Source organism: Canis aureus, chromosome X (genome assembly GCF_053574225.1).
Source record: "Canis aureus isolate CA01 chromosome X, VMU_Caureus_v.1.0, whole genome shotgun sequence".
Classification (NCBI taxonomy): domain Eukaryota; kingdom Metazoa; phylum Chordata; class Mammalia; order Carnivora; family Canidae; genus Canis; species Canis aureus.
Window position 1 is genome coordinate 61,516,942 of NC_135649.1, and position 20,549 is coordinate 61,537,490.

The 20,549-nt window shown below is 35.4% G+C and overlaps 1 protein-coding gene, 1 long non-coding RNA gene and 2 other non-coding genes across 8 annotated transcripts in view; 3 read left to right on the top strand and 1 right to left on the bottom strand.

Annotated features, from left to right (window-relative positions):
• The window catches only part of SH3BGRL (SH3 domain binding glutamate rich protein like), a 356,563-nt gene that overhangs the window by 170,039 nt on the left and 165,975 nt on the right, over nucleotides 1–20,549 (bottom strand). Inside the window, exon 4 of one of the 4 annotated variants that reach the window (XR_013374934.1) lies at nucleotides 4,003–6,345. The exons of 1 other annotated variant lie outside the window; for it this stretch is intronic. Coding sequence is in view for 2 of the 3 variants with exons in the window: in XM_077888999.1 (XP_077745125.1) it covers nucleotides 6,235–6,345 (111 nt within the window). In the remaining variant the exon portion in view is untranslated. Of the gene's footprint in view, nucleotides 1–4,002; nucleotides 6,346–16,591; nucleotides 17,864–20,549 lie in introns of those variants that run through there. 2 more of the 4 variants (XM_077888999.1, XM_077889000.1) reach the window with 2 other exon arrangements.
• LOC144309237 (U6 spliceosomal RNA) lies at nucleotides 1,500–1,606 on the top strand. The gene has a single exon (XR_013375299.1). It is a non-coding gene; the product is annotated as a U6 spliceosomal RNA (small nuclear RNA).
• Nucleotides 1,836–1,993, top strand: LOC144309303 (small nucleolar RNA SNORA62/SNORA6 family). Its single transcript, XR_013375350.1, has one exon. It is a non-coding gene; the product is annotated as a small nucleolar RNA SNORA62/SNORA6 family (small nucleolar RNA).
• On the top strand, nucleotides 4,216–7,814 carry LOC144308467 (uncharacterized). Of its 2 annotated transcripts, none has more exons than XR_013374936.1 (3): nucleotides 4,216–4,385; nucleotides 7,059–7,232; nucleotides 7,630–7,814. It is a non-coding gene; the product is annotated as an uncharacterized LOC144308467 (long non-coding RNA). The 2 variants fall into 2 exon arrangements; XR_013374935.1 differs by having other exon boundaries at nucleotides 4,217–4,385; nucleotides 7,059–7,226.

Below are 20,549 nucleotides of genomic sequence, written 5' to 3' on the forward strand. Positions count from 1 at the left end.
TTTTTTTTAATTGGTGTTCAATTTTCTAACATACAGAATAACACCCAGTGCCCGTCACCCATTCACTCCCACCCCCCGCCCTCCTCCCCTTCCACCACCCCTAGTTCGTTTCCCAGAGTTAGCAGTCTTTATGTTCTGTCTCCCTTTCTGATATTTCCCACACATTTCTTCCCCCTTCCCTTATATTCCCTTTCACTATTATTTATATTCCCCAAATGAATGAGAACATATAATGTTTGTCCTTCTCCGACTGACTTACTTCACTCAGCATAATACCCTCCAGTTCCATCCACGTTGAAGCAAATGGTGGGTATTTGTCATTTCTAATAGCTGAGTAATATTCCATTGTATACATAAACCACATCTTCTTTATCCATTCATCTTTCGTTGGACACCGAGGCTCCTTCCACAGTTTGGCTATCGTGGCCATTGCTGCTAGAAACATCGGGGTGCAGGTGTCCTGGCGAAGAAACTGAATCTTAACTATAGAGAACAAACTGATGGTTACCAGAATAGAGGTGGGTAGGGGCATATGTTAAATAGGTGATGGGGGTTAAGGAGTGCACTGGTGTCATGAGCAGCAGGTGTTGTATGGAAGTGTTAATTAGTATATTGTACACTTGAAACTAATAGTACACTATATATTGACCAACTGGAATTCAAATAAAAACTTAAAAAAAACCAACCTATTACTTCCATTTTACAAAGGAAACAGGCATAAAAATATTATATACTTGTTAAAGTTCAGAATTCTAATAAGTGGTGAAACTAGGGTTTGCACCAGGCAATCAGATTTAGAACCCCTGCTTTTTCTTTTAAAATTTAAATTCTATTTGCCAACATATAGTATAACACTCCGTGCTCATCACATCAAGTGCTCTCCTCAGTGCCTGTCACCTGGCTACCCTATCCCCCCACCCACCTCCCCTTCTGCAACCCTTTTTTTTTTTGTTTCCAAGAGTTAGGAGTCTCTCATGGTTTGTCTCCCTCTCTAATTTTTCCCTTTCAGTTCCCCACCTTTCCCTTATAATTCCTTTCACAATCTCTTATATTCCATGTATGAATGAAATCATATGATGATTGTCCTTTTCTGATTGACTTATTTCACTCAGCATAATACCCTCCAGTTCCATCCATGTGGAAGCGAATGGTGAGTATTCATCTTTTCTGTTTCCTGCGTAACATTCCATTGTAGAACCCCTACACTTAATCAGTACACTGTATTGCCTTTATCTGTACTAACGGAATGCAAGTTGTGGAACAATGTATACAATATGATTATATCATGTAAATAGTGTTCTATGTGCCACTTTTCTAATATTTCACATACACTAATTTAACCCTCATTGCATCTCTATAAAACAGATATTTTAATTTCCATTTCATCTATGAGAAAATAGAGGAACAGAGAAATTAGATAGGATGCCTTATAATACACAGTTATAAGTGTATAGTATGGGTTTGAACTCAGGCAGTTTTACTTCAAAGCAGATTTACTTGTGTTCATTTTGGTAGCACATACACTAAAATTGGAACAATACAGAAAAGATTAGCATGGCCCCTGTGCCAGGATGACATGCAAGTTTGTAAAGCATTCCATATTTTTTTAAAGCAGCCTTTGTACTTAACTTTCCTATTATAAGTGACCTTTTTCTCTTCAAACTGACCAAAACTAATACAGATCAAACTATTAATAGTGATTTCCTCTGGAAGGGAGGTAGCAGAGAGAAGGTGAAGATCCAATTTTACTTTTTACTATCTATATATCTATATGGTTTGACTTCTATTATGTGCATGAATTCATGTATTATTTGCAAAATCAAAAATAAATAAATCATTCACATTGTTAGAACTTGGAGTGGAGGCCACTGGCTGGCTGACGAACTCACAATTGTATGTAGTATGCTACATGAGGGGCGAATCTTTCTTTCACTAACACCACAAGGGTCTCTGGCTCGATGAGTGGAGTTAGATAGTAATTCTCATTATAAGAAAAAAAAACTCAATCAATCAATCAGTCAATCACATACGTAAAAGGACAAGATAAAGTTTACTACCATCTTTAGAATATATTTTTTCCAAACCTACAAGTGTCTGGTCTATTCTTCAAAATGATTATGAACTCAGATACAAACTCCTGAAGTAGACTTGGATGCATAAACAAAAATCTACATTGCTGATACTTTCAGCTTGATTATCAATAGAACTGCTGCTGCTGTTGTTATTTTTACAAATAATTCTTTCAAATTAATTATCACAAATATCCTATATAATAGGTTAATTCAAATTTTGTATGTCATACCAACCAATTTGTTTTAGGTTATCAAAGACATCCTCTTATAAGACAGAGTGCATTAATTCAGCTTGGCACCAAAGGTACAGCTCATAGCAAATCGAGAAAATAAGTCATAATTGCACACCAGAAAGATAATGAAAATAATTTTAAAAATTAGATTTTCTATCACTGCTACCACAAATGAATGTTAAAAGGAAATGGATATCCCAAATTGTTCCTAACCTAGACTCCTTCATTAGTTATGTCCCATCTCCTTTGCCTTTTTCACTTCTATATCCAAATTCTATCAGTCTCCTGTCCTAAATATCTTTGCCTTTCACTACTGTCATTTCATTTTTGTATTGCTGCAGCTGCTTCCTATCTTTCTCCCTTCAAATCCACTTGACATGCTAGATTGATCCACCTTTCATGCCTACAGCTAAATCCTTCATGGTGTCTAATCATCCATGGATTATTAATAAGAGATATAATTTATTGAGTGTCTCATAAGTGAAAGATGCTCTTAGACAACATCTGTACTCATTTAATCTTCACAGTAAATCTGAAAGTTATGGTTTTCTGCATTTTTATAAACAAGAAACAGCCTTGAAAATACTAAAAGTCAAAATCTGACATGAAACCTGAAGGTCTGTATGTTTTTTCCTGTTTATTTCCTCAGTTTCTATTCCTGTGACTTGCTCTTAAAAGCTCCAATTACCACATTGCTTCATGACTGTTCCTTTCACCTTAAACTTCTTTATTCTTATAATTTCCTGGCATATTATACATCTTTCAGGTTTCTGATTAGCTCTCACTTCTTCAGGGATACATGCCTTGACCTACCTAGCATGGTTTAGGTTTCCCTACATTGCATTTACCACATTTGATCAGTTATCACTCTGTGAGTCACTCAAAGGTAAATGCTTCATCTTATTCATATTTATATGCTTGTTCTCAAACTTTATACAAGCAGTCTGACACTTATCATCAATAATTATTATCATTTTCTGAACTACTGACATATCAGATCATGTGCCAAACATGTTACATACTTAATTCATTTAATCTTCACCATGATGCTGTCAGGTAGGCATCACTACTCACACTCTAATGATTGATAAAATGACATTCAGAAGAAAGTAATTTGCTAAAGATGCATAGTTATAAGTGGTAGAGCCATAGAATCCAAATTTGCCTAGCACATAAGCTGGTCCTTTACTGTCAATTTCCATTGTTCATTTTTGGCAAATCCAAAAAATCTTTTAAATATTATTGCTTTCTTCAGCCACTTGAAAATAAAGGCTATAATAATGAGCTACAAATGTATTGAAGAGGAAATGGACATTAAAGCATGAGGTCATCTTTTTCCACAGGGTGAACGGAGGAAGTGCTAGAAGAGTTGGTATGTATTGCACTCAATATTACATAAGCCAAAAGGTCAACTACCAGAAGGAAAGCACGTTGTCCCCAAGAAAGGAGGGGCACTGGAGAGGGAAAGGAGGCACTTCAGTGGGCTAAGAAAAAAATGTATCAAAGGCTACTTTGGTGGTCCCCTCCCGTCCAAGTAAGCATTGGCACCATTTACTCTGTCCCTACAAACTTAGGCAATACAAGTTTTAATTTCTCTCTTTCTTTACTCATCCCATTTTATTTTGGTCATTTTATTCCTCAGATGTCTCAGCCCTTCATTGCGGCTGCAGTTGCCAGACACAAAAGTTCACGCTTACCACCATTCCAAAGCAGCAGGAATAGGAATCCGTTAGTTCTACTGTCCAGTTCTTCCCTGTGCCTCGCAGATGAGAGAAAAGAGGCCTTAACAGGAGTTTATTAATCAAGAATTCTTCCCCTCCCCCCCAGGCCTGCAGTCACCTGGCACCGGAGTTCCTGCATCACAAGGGCACTAGTTTCTCAGCCAATCCAGAGTGCTCAGGCCAATGGCCCTTAGCAACAGCTTTGGAAAAGGGCAGGGCCAGGCTTTGGAACTTTGCATAGCTCAGCCTGAAGCAGTAGTGAAGTGACTGATTCTGGGTTACTTCTCCAAAGTAGCCTTGTAGTGAAAATAATGAGCTCCATTATAATCTATTATACCAGCGTGTCAGGGTCCAGGGAGGTAAGTGGAAAGAAAAGGGCCTTAGAAGGCAAAAAAAGACTAAATACACTCTAATTGGGGACTTCAGGATTGTGCTAAGACATTACCATCCTCTTCTTGCCTTTCAGTCTTCACCTCTCACCTCTCTAGGGTTGGGAAATGCAGGGGAGAAAAAAGAATGTGGTTATTGCCCTCACCAAGGCTGTACTCTAAGAATTGACTGATCTGGGAAGTTTCTGGGTCCTGAGCTCAGCCAACTTAAGTATTTCCAATACTTCTGCAGATTTTTCAAATGGAAGAGATAAAGAACCCTGTTCTTTAGAAGAGATAAATAACACTGTTTAGGATAGGAAAGGGAAAATGTCAGTGATTAAATGGCCAAAATCCTCAGAAAAGATTGAGTAATCATAAAAGATAAACTGGTAATTTCTAAGAAGAATATCCATTTGCATAGATAAAACATGTCTTAGATTACAGTTTAGATGAATCATGTTGACATTATAAGAGATGTTGTACAGCAGTGGTTTCTAACAGGAATACATTGTGAGCCACATATGTTATTTTATTTATAGTAGTGACTTAAAAAAGGATGAGACTAATTTTAGTATATTTTGTTAAACTCAAAATAGATAAAATTTTACTGTTGCAACATGTAATCAATATTTAAAGAGATATTATATAAATATATTATTCTTATATTAAGTCCTTGAAATCTAGTATGTATATTGTACTTATATAATATTTTATATTGGATTAGCCATACTTCAGGTGCTCAATAGTCACATATAGCTGGCTAATAGTTATAGAAGGACCATTATATGGTTAAGAACCTCATTCTGGAAAAAAAATAAAAGAACCTCATTCTGCAAAGGTTTTGGAGAAGCATGAAAACGAAAGAATTTTGAATTGATTATAAATGTTTAACATTCATCACACGTCTTTTGTGTGTCAAGACACTATGATAGATGCAGGGAGCAATGAGATTTGATATCAGTCTAGAAAGAGTGCATTGCTTTTGTATAAGCTTTATCAATTAGATTAGGGATTTTACCCAGATACTAAGAAACAACAATAACAAGAAGCACTTTTAAAAAGAAAATTATGGGCCTTTTGACTATTTAACATTGTGATTTATGTTATCAGATATGGTACAAAGAGTCTGTAAGAGGGAATGACTCAAAATCAATAAGGACCACAATGTATACAGCAGAAGACTCACACAACTGTTGGTCTGTGACTCTCAAACTGTAACATAAAAATCATCTGGAGGGCTTGATAAAATATTCCTGAGAGCCACTCCCAAATTCTGTAGTTTTGGAGTGGGATAAGGATGATGTTGCCAATTTTATAATCTACATTCAGACTAGCACTTGTCTAAGCAACTGTTCTTATCTTAACGAGGTTCCGCTGAAAAAGTTTTGAAAAAAAAAACACTATTAATATGACTTAAATCACATGCACCATGCCTTCGCAATTTTTAAAAATAATGAGCCTTAGAAAGTAGAAATGTTGTATAATGGAATTTCACAAACTTCTTAGCTATCAATTACAAATAGACAGGGTTTTCTAACCATGATTGTATTACATTTTTAAGTCATCAAACAAAAAACCTTCTGCCATGCACCTTTTCAGAAATCATACTTGAATAAGCTGGAGTTTGTATTTGTCAAATTGCTTTTACATGTATTCTCATTCTAGTATCAGAGATTTTATTTGGCAAAATTGCCCAAGAATGTCATGTAAAATAGGTAGAAAACTCAAATTTTAAAATTTATGGTATAGTTATTAACCAAAAATTGCAATTATAAAATATGATTAAAAGATAACTAATTAGGAATGCCTGGATGGCTCAGCGGTTGGGCGTCTGCCTTCAGCTCAGGGCATGATCCCGGGGTCTCAGAATCAAGTACCGCATCAGGCTCCCTGCAGGGAGCCTGCTTCTCCTTCTGCTTGTATCTCTGCCTCTCTCTGTATGTCTCTCCTGAATAAAAAAATAAAATATTTTTAAAAAGATAACTAATTATTACAATTTTACTTCTTGGTAGTGTTTCAGAAAAAAAGACAGTGTAAGAATATACAATCTTTCAGCAGATAATACAAATCTAATAGTTCATATAAGAGGATATAACAAGAACTCCACTTTTATACACTACGCTATTTTTAAATCGTAATCTCCTGATATACTTTATTTTCTCATTCTGTGGATTTTATCTCTGTACTTAGGTATAGTCTCTGATTATGGTTTAGCACATGTAGTATGTTTCTTCAAAATTAAAAACCTGGTATGTTCATTTCTTACACAGAGCTACCATAGATATTAGCATAAATTAATGCAGTGATAAGTTGAAAAGTGTGCTTCAACTGTTAGAAGAATGTTATACTACTTCATGTGCAGTATGAAATCAATATGGTAAATATATATATATATATAGCCCATTAGAGATTTTTAGTTCTTACTGAAACCTTACTGTATTTCTTAATATACATATTAAACATATTTATATATTACATATATCTACTATATATGTATGTATGTGTTTATCACAAGAAAATTATGTAATTTTTGCTCCTCAAAGAAACACCACACTATTAAAAGCTATTCCTCTTCCATAGCATAATGGATGGGGAAAATAAAACATAAATCATTAGAGTCAGTTGATTAACATCATTTTATTTCTTTATATACTTGTTTAGGTGAAGCAGAGACAGGAAGAAGTTACCAGAATTCTAGATACTTATAAAATAAAGTATGAATTAATAGATATTTCCATCAGTTTGAAGGTACTTCAAGAAATGAGGACGAAAGTTTCCACTCCTAAGGCTCTACCACCTCAGATATTCAATGGCCAAGAATATTGTGGAGTAAGAGTAAATGTCCATTTTTATTTTATTTTCATTTCATGTCCTAAGGTCAAATACATGGAGAAAAAATACAATTATGGGCTGTGAGGGCCAGTATTCTTCATTTATACAATAACTTAATTATGTTCCTAAATATAAGGCAATATGTACTACATTATGAAAAAAGTATCATAAAAGAAAAGTATATCATGCTGCTTGTTTTGAGATACATAGTATTCTCCTTCATACATTATAGTATGAAATGATTGCGGCTAGGGGGAATATTTTTTTTACCTTAGATGGCAGATATTTGCAAAGGCCCAGATAAGATAATTAGCAAACTTACCCAAACACTTGAATTTAATTATTTCATAAGTGGAAATAATCGGCATTGATATTACAAGTTAATTTTAATTTCTTTTAGGATTTTGAAATGTTTCACAAGGCAAAGGAGAACAAAGAGATTTTGAAATTCCTGAAGATTGAATGAATATGTGGTGATGATACAAAAGATATTTACTGAGATCGATCTGCATATACCTCTGTATACACTGGTTACTTTTAATTATAACAATAGAAATATTCCATTAAAGCTAATTGATACCTAGATTAATTTGCAATCACTAACATGGGGGCTTTTACAATTTCAATTTTGCATTAAAATCATTTCTTTTTTACAGAGTGAAAATTTTATAAAGCTATGAAAAAAAACACATTAAATTTCTATCAAGATCAAGCTTTTGGGATGCCTGGGTAGCTTGGTGGTTGAGTGTCTGCCTTCGGCTCAGGGCATGATGCTGTATTCCCAAGATCGAGTCCCACATAGGGCTCCTTGCATGGAGCCTGCTTCTCCTGTCTCTGCCTCTCTCTATGTCTCTCTCTGTGTCTCTCATGAATAAATAAATAAAATCTAAAAAAAAAAAACCAAACTTTTAAGTCACTAGTAGCTGTTAATTTATAGGCATAAAATAGACTTTTAGTGCAATTTTCAATTTACTTTGAGCTTTATTTTTAAATATTTCTCAGTATATTTTTTAAAAGTTTACATACTATACTAAGGTTGTTTAAAGTTTTTATTTATTTATTATTAGAGATAGAAAGAGGGAGCACCAAGGGGCAGAGGCAGAGGGAGAATCTCAAGCAGACTCCATGCTGAGTGTGGAACCTGAGAGGAGGCTCCTATCTCATAACACTGAGATCATGATCTGAGTTGAAATCAGTCGGAAGTTTAACTGAGTGAGCCACCCAGGCATCTGTACTGGAGCTATTTTAAAAAGGAAAGAAAAAAGCATATGACTGGGTCCCATTCCAAGTCTTCCTAAATGGAAATAAGGGAGAGAATTGCAATTTGTATTTTAACAGACACTTCAGGTATTTTTTTTTTTTTTGGTATACTAAGATTTGGGAACCAATATTAAAGAATAACAACTTTAGATCACTCCTCTCTTTACCTCCACATTTGCTATAAAATGGTAGTTTTCTTCCAAATTTGTTTCTACACCTGTGGTTTCTATCTTGTTGCATTGTACCTCAATCCACTCAAACCCCAAGTCAGAAACCTGGGTATCATCCAAAATATCACCCACACCCCTCACTCTCGTATGCAATCAATCATCAAACCCTACATGAGCTAGTCTTGATATCCGTTATCCCACTATTCTTTAGCTCTCCAGCTGTTTACCTTGATCATGCCCTAATCATTCTTCCTTATACTATTGCAGTAATATCTTAACTCTCTTCTTCCAGTTTTATTATTCTATATCTGTCCTCTGCTGCTAAATCAGTGCGTTTCAACCTTTACTGAACTTTGTAATTATCTGAGGACTTTGAAACACCATAATTTCTGGATCCTATCCTTATTTATTTATTTATTTATTTATTTATTTATTTTACTATTTAATTTTTTAAATTTAAATTGTAATTAGTTAACATAAAGTGCAACATTGGCTTCTGGAGTAGAATTCAGTGATTCAACACTTACATACAATGCCCACTGCTCATTACAAGTGCCTTCTTTAATACCAAACATCTGTCTGGCCCACTGCCCACCCATTTCCCTCCATCAGCTTTGTTTGCTCTTTATTGTTAAGAATCACTTTATGGCTTGTTTTCCTCTCTCTTTTTTTCCCCTTTCTCAAATGTCCATCTGTCTTCTTACTTAAATTCCACATATGAATGAGATCATATGGTATTAAATATGACTTACATATTTCACTTAGAACTATAGCTCCATCCATGTCTTTGTAAATGGCAAAATTTCATTCTTGTTTGTAGCTGAATAATATTCCAGTGTGTATGTACATATACATATATATACCCACATCTTCTTTATCCGTTCATCGGTCAATGGACATTTGGGATCGTTTCATAATTTGACAATTGTTGATAATACTGTTAGAAACACCAGAGTGCATATGTATCCCTTTGAATTAGTATTTTTGCATCCTTTGGATAAATGCATGGTAGCACAATTGCTAGATCATAGGGTAGTTCTATTTTGTAGTTTCTGAGAATCCTCCTTACTATTTTCCAGAGTGGCTGCACCAAGTTTACATTCCAACTAACAGTGCAAGAGGGTTCCATTCTTACCACATCCTCACCAAAACTTGTTTGTTGTGTTCACTATAGCTATTCTAACAGGTGTGAGGTGATATCATGATTTTGATTTGTATTTACATGATGATCAGTGATGCTAAGCATCCTGAAATGTGTCTCTAAGCCATTTAGATATCTTCTTTGGAGAAGTGTCTATTCATGTATTCTGTCCATTTCTTAACTGAATCATTGGTGATTTTGAAAACTTTTTTTTATAGACTGTAGATACTAACCCTTTATCAGATATGTCATTCGCAAATATTTTCTCCCATTATGTAGGCTGCTTTTTAGATACATTAATTGTTTACTTTATGTTGATGAATTCCTAATTCATTTTTGCTTTTGTTTCTCTTGCTTCCATCGACATGTCTAATAAGAATTTATTACAGCTAAGGTCAAAGAGGTTGATTCCTGTTTTATACTCTAGGATTTTGAAGATTTCCTGTCTCACATTTAAGTCTTTCATCCATCTTGAATTTTTTTTTTGATTATGGTGTAAGAAAGTGACCCAAGGGCACCTAGGTGGCTCAGTGGTTGAGCCTCTGCCTTTGGCTAAGGTTATTATCTGAGAGTCTTGGGATTGAGTCCTGCATCAGGCTCCCCACAGGGAACCTGCTTCTCTCTCTGCCTATGTCTCTCCCTCCTTCTCTGTCTCTCATGAAAAAATAAATAAAATCTTTAACACAAAAAGTGGCCCAGTTTCATTCTTTTGCATGTTGCTGTCCAGGTTGTTCAACACTATTTGTTGAATAGACTGTCTTTTTTCCATTATCTATTTTGTGCTTTGTCACAGTTTAGTTAACCAGATAGTTATGGATCCATTTCTGGGTTCTCTATTCTGTTTCAATCTTCTATGTATCTGTTTTTATGCCAGTACCATACTATCTTGATGACTACATATTTGTAAATGTAGCTTGAAATTTGGAATTGTGATGCCTCCATTTTTTTTTCTATTTTAGAATTACTTTGGCTATTCAGGTTATATTGTGGTTCCACACACATTTTAGGATTGTTTGTTCTAGCTCTGTGGAAAATGCTGGTGGTATTTTGACAGAGATTGTATTGAATGTGTAGATTGCTTTGAGTAGCATAGATATTTTAACAATGTTTGTTCTTCCAATCCATGAGCATGAAATGCTTTTCCATTTCTTTGTGTCTTCTTCAGTTTCTTTCATGAGTACTCTATAGTTTTCAGAATATAGATCTTTTACTTCTTCAGTTAGGTTTATTCTTAGGTATCTTATGGTTTTTGGTGCAATTGCAAATGAGAGCAATTCCTTGATTTCTTTTTCTGCTACTTCATTATGGTTGTATAGAATAAAACAAATTTCTGCACATTGATTTTATATCTTACAACTTTGCTGAATTCATGTATGACTTCTAGCAGCTTTTTGATTAAGTCTTTTAGATTTTCTATATCAATAATCACGTCATTTTCAAAGAGTGAAAATTTGACTTCTTCCTTGCCAATTTGGATGCTTTTGTTGTCTGATTGCTGAGGCTAAGACTTCTAGTACTCTGTTAAATCATAATGTTGAGACTGGACTTCCTTGTCACGTTTCTGACTCAATTTTTCTCCATTGATGATATTATCTCGGGGTCTTTCATTTATGGCTTTTATGATGTTTAGTTAATCCTCCATCAATCCCAATTTTGTGAGGGTTGTTATCAAAAAAGGATGCTAGGGGCACCTTTGTGGCTCAGTCAGTTAAGCATCTGACTCTTGATTTTAGCTCAAGTCATGATCTCAGGGTCGTAAGAGCCAGCCCCACACAGGCTCCACAATGGGCATGGAGCCTGCTTAAGATTCTCTCTCTTCCTCTCCCTCTACTCCTCCCCTCACCTCTCTCTGAAAAAAGAAAGTAAGAAAGGATGTTGTATATTGTCAAATGCTTTCTACATCTGTTAATAGGACTATATGGTTCTTATTCTGTCTTTTGTTAATGTGATGTATCCCATTGATTGCTTTTTTAATATGAACCACCCTTGTAGCCCAGGAATAAATCCCACTTGATCATGGTGAATAATACTTTTAATATACTGTTGAATTCAACCTGGTAGTATTTTATTGAGAATTTTTGCATCCATGTTCATCAGGGATGTTGGCCGGTAGGTCTCTTTTTTAGTAGGGTATTTGTCTAGTTTTGGAGTCAAGGTAATGCTGGCTTCTAGAATGAGTTTGGAAATTTTCCTTCCATTTCTCTTTTTTACAACATTTTAAGGAGAATAGGTATTAATTATTTAAATGTTTGGTAGAATTCCCCTAGGAAGCTATATGGCTCTGGCTTTTGTTCTTTGGGAAGTTTTTGATTACTGATTCAATTTCTTAGCTGATTATGACTATGTTCCATTTTTCTATTTCTTCCTGTTTCAGTTTTGGTAGTTTGTAGGCTAGCAGGAATTTTTCCATTTCCTCCAGGTTGCCCAGTTTGTTGGCATATAATATTCTTTTTTTTTTTTTTTTTTTTTTTTGCATTTCTGTGGTGTTGGGATGTCTCCTCTTTCATTTTTTATTTTTATCTATTCTAGTTCTTTCTCTTTACTTTTTCACAAGTCTAGCCAGGAGTATATCAATTTTATTAATTCTTCCAAAGAACCAGCCCTTAGTTTTGTTCATCCATTCTACTTTTTTTGTTTGTTTCCATATCATATATTTCTGTTCTAATTTTTATTATTTCCTTTCTCCTGGCTTTAGACTTTATTTGCTGTTACTTTTCTAGCTTCTTTAGGTATAGTGTTAGATTATATATTTGAGACTTGTTTGCTTCTTGAGGTAGGCTTTTTTTTATTTATTTTTTATTGGTGTTCAATTTACTAACATACAGAATAACCCCCAGTGCCCGTCACCCATTCACTCCCACCCCCCGCCCTCCTCCCCTTCTACCACCCCTAGTTCGTTTCCCAGAGTTAGCAGTCTTTACGTTCTGTCTCCCTTTCTGATATTTCCCACACATTTCTTCTCCCTTCCCTTATATTCCCTTTCACTATTATTCATATTCCCCAAATGAATGAGAACATATAATGTTTGTCCTTCTCCGACTGACTTACTTCACTCAGCATAATACCCTCCAGTTCCATCCACGTTGAAGCAAATGGTGGGTATTTGTCATTTCTAATAGCTGAGTAATATTCCATTGTATACATAAACCACATCTTTTTTATCCATTCATCTTTCGTTGGACACCGAGGCTCCTTCCACAGTTTGACTATCGTGGCCATTGCTGCTATAAACATCGGGGTTGAGGTAGGCTTTTATCGCAATATACTTCCCTCTTAGGACTACCTTTGCTGCTTCCCAAAGATTTTGGACTAACATGTTTTCATTCTCATTTCGTTTCATCTATTTTTTTATTTCTTCTTTACTTTTTGGTTAATCCACTCATTCCTTAGTAGGATATTCTTTAATCTCCATGTATTTGTAGTCTTTCCAAAAGTCTTCTTGTGTTTGACTTCAAGGTCTGAATCATTTTGATCTGAAAATATGCATGTTATGATCTCAATCTTTTTGTACTTTTTTAAGGCCTGATTTCTGACACAGTATGTGTTCCATTCTGGATAATGTCCCATGTATACTCGAGAAGAATATGTATGTATTCTGCTGCTTTGGTTGAAATGCTTAGTATACATCTGTTAAGTCCACCTGGTCCAGTGTGTCATTCAAAGCCCTTGTTTCCTTGTTGATTTTATTTAAATGATCTGTCCATTGTTGCATGTGGGGTGTTAAAATCCTCTACTATTATTTTAGTATTATCCATGAGTTTCTTTATGTTTATTATTAATTGATTTATATATGTGGGTGCTCCCAAGTGGGAGGTATAAATATTACAATTGTTAGACCTTCTTGATGGATAGATCCCTTAACTACGCTATAATGTCCTTCTTCATCTCTTGTTACAGTTTTTGTTTTAAAATCTAGTTTGGGGCAGCCCCAGTGGCTCAGCGGTTTAGCACCGCCTTCAGCCCAGGGCAGGATCTTGGAGACCCAGGATTGAGTCCCATGTCACCCCCTCAGAATTAAATAAAATTAAAATCTCAGGATTAAATAAATTAATTAAAGAATGTATGTATGTATTTATTTATTTTAGAATTTCCTGGAACATAAGTAAGCACTGAAGTACTGACTATTATGACTTTCAAGGGAGGCAATAGTTCTAAACTGTTACTAATGCTGTGATAGAGGTAGGTACTGGAACTCAGCAGCATACCAAGATTAAATAAATAAATAAATAAATAAATAAATAAATAAATAAACTCAGATATAGGCAGGGTGAATGCAGGGTTCTAAGGGAAACCAGGGATGCAAGAGTGATTGATAGCTCTTCTATGAAGGCTCACTGAAGGATGGGCAGTGCAAACTTTCAGCTTCCCATCTAGAGGTCCTGGGCACCACCAGGGCCAGGATCATTGTTTAAAGCCTTCTGGGAGGAAAACATTGCAGTCATTTGGAAGCCAGAGTTTCTTACACCAAGCTTGGGTTGTATATTCAGTCTCACACTCTACTAAGAGAATATCAAAGATGGCTGAGTGTAAGCTAGCAGTTATGGAAGCCCTTTAAGATCAGGAAATGAATAAGACTTTTTTGAACATAGTGACTAGAGAGTAGAAGGATACAGACATATCAGTCACAGTTAAAACCAGTTTATCTTTTAAAATATAGAAAATAACTACCGTGTGCATTTTTCCCTTTAACACGTTATTTGTCTAGCTAAGAGACTAAGAAAACTGAGGGGGATTGTCACCCAGCATGATAACGTTAACTGGAGATGTCCATAGGAATGTTAATCTGGGCAATATAAAAAGTCTGCTGATTTTCAGATAATGCACTCTAATAGCCATCTACTGAAAAGGTCTTTTTCTCATCTCCTAAACCCCCTGTAATGAATTGAATCGCAGTCCCTGGGGCACCTGGGTGGTATTGTCAGTTCAGCATCTGACTCTTGATTTTGGATCTAGTCATGATCTCAGGGTCATGAAATTGAGCCCTTCATGGGGCTCCATGTTCAGCACAGAGTCTGCTTGAAATTCTATCTCCTGTCCATCTGTCCCTGCTGCTCATATTCTCTCTCTCCACCTTCCTCTCATTAAATAAATAATTAAATAATATATCTATACAGTCACATTCTAGTTCCTGGCATCTATGAATCTTACCTTATTTGGACAGAGGTTTTACAAATGTAATTAAGGCTCTTGAAATGAGAGAAGGTCATCCTGGATTTCCCAGGTAGGTTCTAGATACAATGAGAATCCTTATAAGCGTAAGGCAGAAGGATAGTAAATAGAAGAGAAAGCACTGTGGCCACTAAAGAAAAGATTGGAATAATATTGGCATATGCCAAGAAATTCTTGGAATCAAAAGCAGCTGAAAGAGGAAAAGAATAGATTCTCCCTTAGAACCTCCAGAAGGAATACAGAATTACTGACACTTTGATTTCAAACATCTGGCCTCCAGGACTCTGACAGATTAGTTTGTTCTTTTAAGCTGCCCAGCTCATACTAATATTTTATGAGACTCATAGAAAACAAATATGCCCCATGTACAATTTCCTAAAATTAAGACAAAAAAAATACCTGGGGTCATGGATGAGGTTAAAAGAGGTTTTCCTTTATACTGTTAAAGAAGAGACACAGGTATATTCCTAAGGTCATGCTATAAATGAGAAAGCTGCTGGAATAACACAAGAATCACTCCAAGTCCCAAGTATTTTTCATTAATTTATTTATTTTTTCCAAGTAGTTTTTATAAATTTTGTAATGCAGAGATTTTCAAAAGGTAGGTGGATACATAATAAAATTAATAGAGTTGTATGCTATGAGCATTTTTTGAAAACGGAAATAAAACAGTGGAAGATACTCCATTATATGGCACATACTTTTATTTTAAAAGTTTGTTGTATTAAATTTATTAATTGTAATATTAACTATTAATAACACTGACTTCAATATATTGATTATTTAATGTGCCAGCCATGTGTTATCTCATAGGTGAATGGGTCTACATCTTATAGCTGATGAAAAGAAAGTTTAGAGGATTAAATTAAGTAATTTAGCAATGTCTAAAACTAGTAAGTGATATAATAAGCAGAATTTGCAATTAAGTAGGTGGAAATAGAAGGTATTATACTAAGCAAAATAGGTCAATCAGAGAAAGAAAATTATCATATATAATTCCACTCATATGTGGAATTTAAGAAACAAAACAGAGGACCATAAAGGAAGGGGGGAAATAAAATAAGATGAAATTAGAGACAGAGACAAACCAAAACAGACTCTTAACCATAGAAAACAAACTGAGGGTTGCTGGAGGGGAGAGGGGCTGGGAGTACTGTGTGATGGACAATAAGGGGGGTACATTAAAAAAAGGAGGGTATATGATGTAATGATGTAATGTAGCACTGGGTATTATATACAACAGTTGAATCACTGAACTCTACCTCTGAAACTAGTATAACAGTATATGTTAGTTAATTGTGTAAAATTAAAAATGAAAGAAAGAAAGAAAGAAAGAAGAAAGAAAGAAAGAAAGAAAGAAAGAAAGAAAGAAAGAAAGAAGAAAGAAAGAAGATAAAGTGTGGGAAATGTTTACAAGCTTAATGTCCCCATGTTGAAAGTTTAGAAAGACAGACATAGTATTGAATATGAATAAGTGTTATTGGGAATATTAGCTGTATGACTCTGGGAAAATAATGTAATTCATTTCATCTGTAAAAAGTAGATAATAATATCTACTTTGTATATTTGCATAGATTAAAGAAAATAACCCTTGGAAATAATTTCAAGGAAATCTGATCACAGATTTTTTAAAAAGATTTTATTTATTTATTCATGAGAGACCATAGACACAGAGAGAGAGGCAGAGACACAGGCAGAGGGAGAAGCAGGCTCCATGTGGGGACCCCGACGTGGGACTCGATCCCGGATCTCCAGGATCATGCCCTGGGCCGAAGGCAGGTGCCAAACCACTGAGCCACCCAGGGATCCCCCTGATCACAGATTTTAATATAGTTTAGCAGTTTTTGTTTTAATTTTGGAAGAAAAAATTAAAAGTGTATGGTACAAACATTTAAAAAATATTTAAAAGTAGTAGACATTGTTCAGAATCTTATTGAAAGGCAAATAAAAAAAAACTACCTGGGACAAATGATTATGATTAAGACATACAATATATTGTTTGGGAGGAAAATCTGGGGAATGAATTTTGGAGGGAAATTAAGGCATCAAAAGTACACGTTTACTAGAGAATTTAGAAAGCCACTCAATGCCAAGAATGAAAAGTATGCCCAGAGAAGACTTGGCAAGGCCCTGAACAGCACTCATTTTGGTAAAAAAGTTAAACTATCTCTTATTTTAGATGACATGATCTATACATAGTAAATCATAATAACTCCACCAGGAATCTACTGGAAGTAATACATAAATTCAGAGGAGTTGCAGGATACAAAATTAATACCTAGAAATCAGTTGCATTTCTATACACTAATAATGAAGTAACAAACAGAAAAATTAAGAAGACAACTCCATTTACAATTGCACCAAAAAGAAAAAAAATGCCTAATAAACTTAACCAAACTGGTAAAAAAATGTATACTCTGAAAACTATAAAATATTGATGAAAAATTTGAAGAGAATACAAAAAGTGAAAAGAGATTCCATATTCATGAATTGGAAGAATTAATATTGTGAAAATGTCCATATTAAAAATGTCCAATTATAAGGCAGTGCACAGACTCAACACAATCTGAATGCCAACAGCATTTTTCACAAAACTAGAACAGATAATCCTAAAATTTGTATGGAACCACAAAAGACTAAATAGCCAAAGCAATCCCTTTTTTAGATGTAATTTATTTATTCATGAGAGAAACAGAAATCTTTTTTTTTAAAAGATTTTATATATTTATTCATGAGAGACACAGAGAGTGAGAGAGAGGCAGAGACACAGGCAGAGGGAGAAGCAGGCTCCATGCAAGGAGCTCGATGTGGGACTTGAACCCAGGAATCCAGGATCATGCCCTGAGCAAAGGCAGCGCCCAACCACTGAGCCACTCAGGCATCCCAAAGAAATCCTGAGGAGAAAGCAAAAAACAAAGGTGGAGGTACCACAATTCCTGATTTTAATACAGGCTACAAAGCTGTAGTAATCCAAAGAGTATAGCAATGGCACAAAAATAGACACATAGACCTATGGAACAGAATGGAGGTCCCCCAAAAAAACCCATATTTATATGATCAATTAATTTATCACACAGAAGGCAAGAATATCCTATGGCAAAAAGACAGTCTTCTCAATAAATAGTGCCAGGAAAAATGGACAGCTATATATAAAAGAATGAAATTGGACCACTTTCTAACACCATGTGCAAAAACAAACTCAAAATGGGTTAGACTGAAATATGATATCTGAAACCATAAAACTCCTAGAGGAGAATACATGCAATAATTTCTGTGACATTGGCAAAACTAATGTTTTTCTAGATATGTCTCCTAAGGCAAGGGAAATAAAACAAAAATACACTATTAGAAGTACCTTAGAATAAAAAAGCTTTTGCAGACTGAAGTAAACCATCAATAAAATTATTTTTTATAATAAATTTATTTTTTAATTTCAATTTGCCAACATACAGAATAACACCCAGTGCTTATCCCGTCAAGTGCCCCCCTCAGTGCCCGTCACCCAGTCACCCCCACCCCTGCGCTCCTCCCCTTCCACCACCCCTAGTTCGTTTCCCAGAGTTAGGAGTCTTTATGTTCTGTCTCCCTTTCTGATATTTCCCACATACTTCTTCTCCCTTCCCTTCTATTTCCTTTCACTATTACTTGTATTCCCCAAATGAATGAGAACACATAATGTATGTCCTTCTCCGATTGACTTATTCACTCAGCATAATACCCTCCAGTTCCATCCACGTTGAAGCAAATGGTGGGTATTTGTCATTTCTAATGCCTGAGTAATATTCCATTGTATACATAAACCACATCTTCTTTATCCATTCATCTTTCGATGGACACTGAGGCTCCTTCCACAGTTTGGCTATTGTGGACATTGCTGCTAGAAACATTGGGGTGCAGGTGTCCTGGCGTTTCATTGCATCTGTATCTTTGGGGTAAATCCCCAACAGTGCAATTGCTGGGTCGTAGGGCAGGTCTATTTTTAACTCTTTGAGGAACCTCCACACAGATTTCCAGAGTGACTGCACCATTTCACATTCCCACCAAGAGTGTAAGAGGGTTCCCTTTTCTCCACATCCTCTCCAACATTTGTGGTTTCCTGCCTTGTTAATTTTCCCCATTCTGACTGGTGTGAGGTGGTATCTCATTGTGGTTTTGATTTGTATTTCCCCGATGGCAACTGATGCAGAGCATTTTCTCATGTGCATGTTGGCCATGTCTATGTCTTCCTCTGTGAGATTTCTGTTCATGTCTTTTTCCCATTTCATGATTGGGTTGTTTGTTTCTTTGGTGTTGAGTTTAATAAGTTCTTTATAGATCTTGGAAACTAGCCCTTTATCTGATACGTCATTTGCAAATATCTTCTCCCATTCTGTAGGTTGTCTTTTAGTTTTGTTGACTGTATCCTTTGCTGTGCAAAAGCTTCTTATCTTGATGAAGTCCCAATAGTTCATTTTTGCTTTTGTTTCTTTTGCCTTTGTGGATGTATCTTGCAAGAAGTTACTGTGGCCGAGTTCAAAAAGGGTGTTGCCTGTGTTCTTCTCTAGGATTTTGATGGAATCTTGCCTCACATTTAGATCAATCATTTAGATTGACTCCTTAAATTCTCTTTCTTCAGTCTCATTGTTAGTGTATAGAAATGTCACTGATTTCTGGGCATTGATTTTGTATTGTGTCTGCCACATTGCCGAATTGCTATATGAGTTCTAGCATTCTTGGGGTGGAGTTTTTTGGGTTTCCTACGTACAGTATCATGTTATCTGCGAAGACGGAGAGTTTGACTTCTTTGTCAATTTGAACGCCTTTTATTTATTTTTGTTATCTGATTTCTGAGTGTAGGACTTCTAGTACTATGTTTACTAACAGTGGTGAGACTGGACATCGGTCTCATGTTCCTTGTATAAGGGGAAAGGCTCTCAGTGTTTTCCCATTGAGAAAGATGTTTGTTGTGGGCTTTTTGTAGATGGCTTTTAAGATGCGGAGGAGTGCTGTCTCTATCCCTACACTCTGAAGAGTTTTGATCAGGAATGGATGCTGTATTTGGTCAAATGCTTTCTCTGCATCTATTGAGAGGGTCATAGGATTCTTGTTTTTTCTCTTGTTGATATGATCTATCACGTTGATTGTTTTACCAGTGTTGAGCTAACCTTGCATCCCAGGGATAAATCCCACTTGGCCATGGTGAATAATCTTCTTAATGTATTATTCGGTCCTATTGGCTAGTATCTTGTTGAGAATTTTTACATCTGTGTTAATGAGAGATATTGGTCTATAATTTTCCTTTTTGGTGGGGTCTTTGTCTTGTTTTGGAAATAAGGTGATGCTCGCCTAATAAAATGAGTTTGGAAGTATTGCATCCCTTTCTATCTTTTGAAACAGCTTTGGTAGAATAGGTATAGTTTCTTCTTTAAACATTTGATAAAATTCCCCTGAGAAGCCATCTGACCATGGACATTTGCGTCTTGGGAGGTTTTCGATGACTGCTTCAATTTCCTCCCTGGTTATTGGCTTGTTCAGGTTTTTTTTTTTTTTTTTTTTATTTATGATAGTCACACACACACACACAGAGAGAGAGAGAGAGAG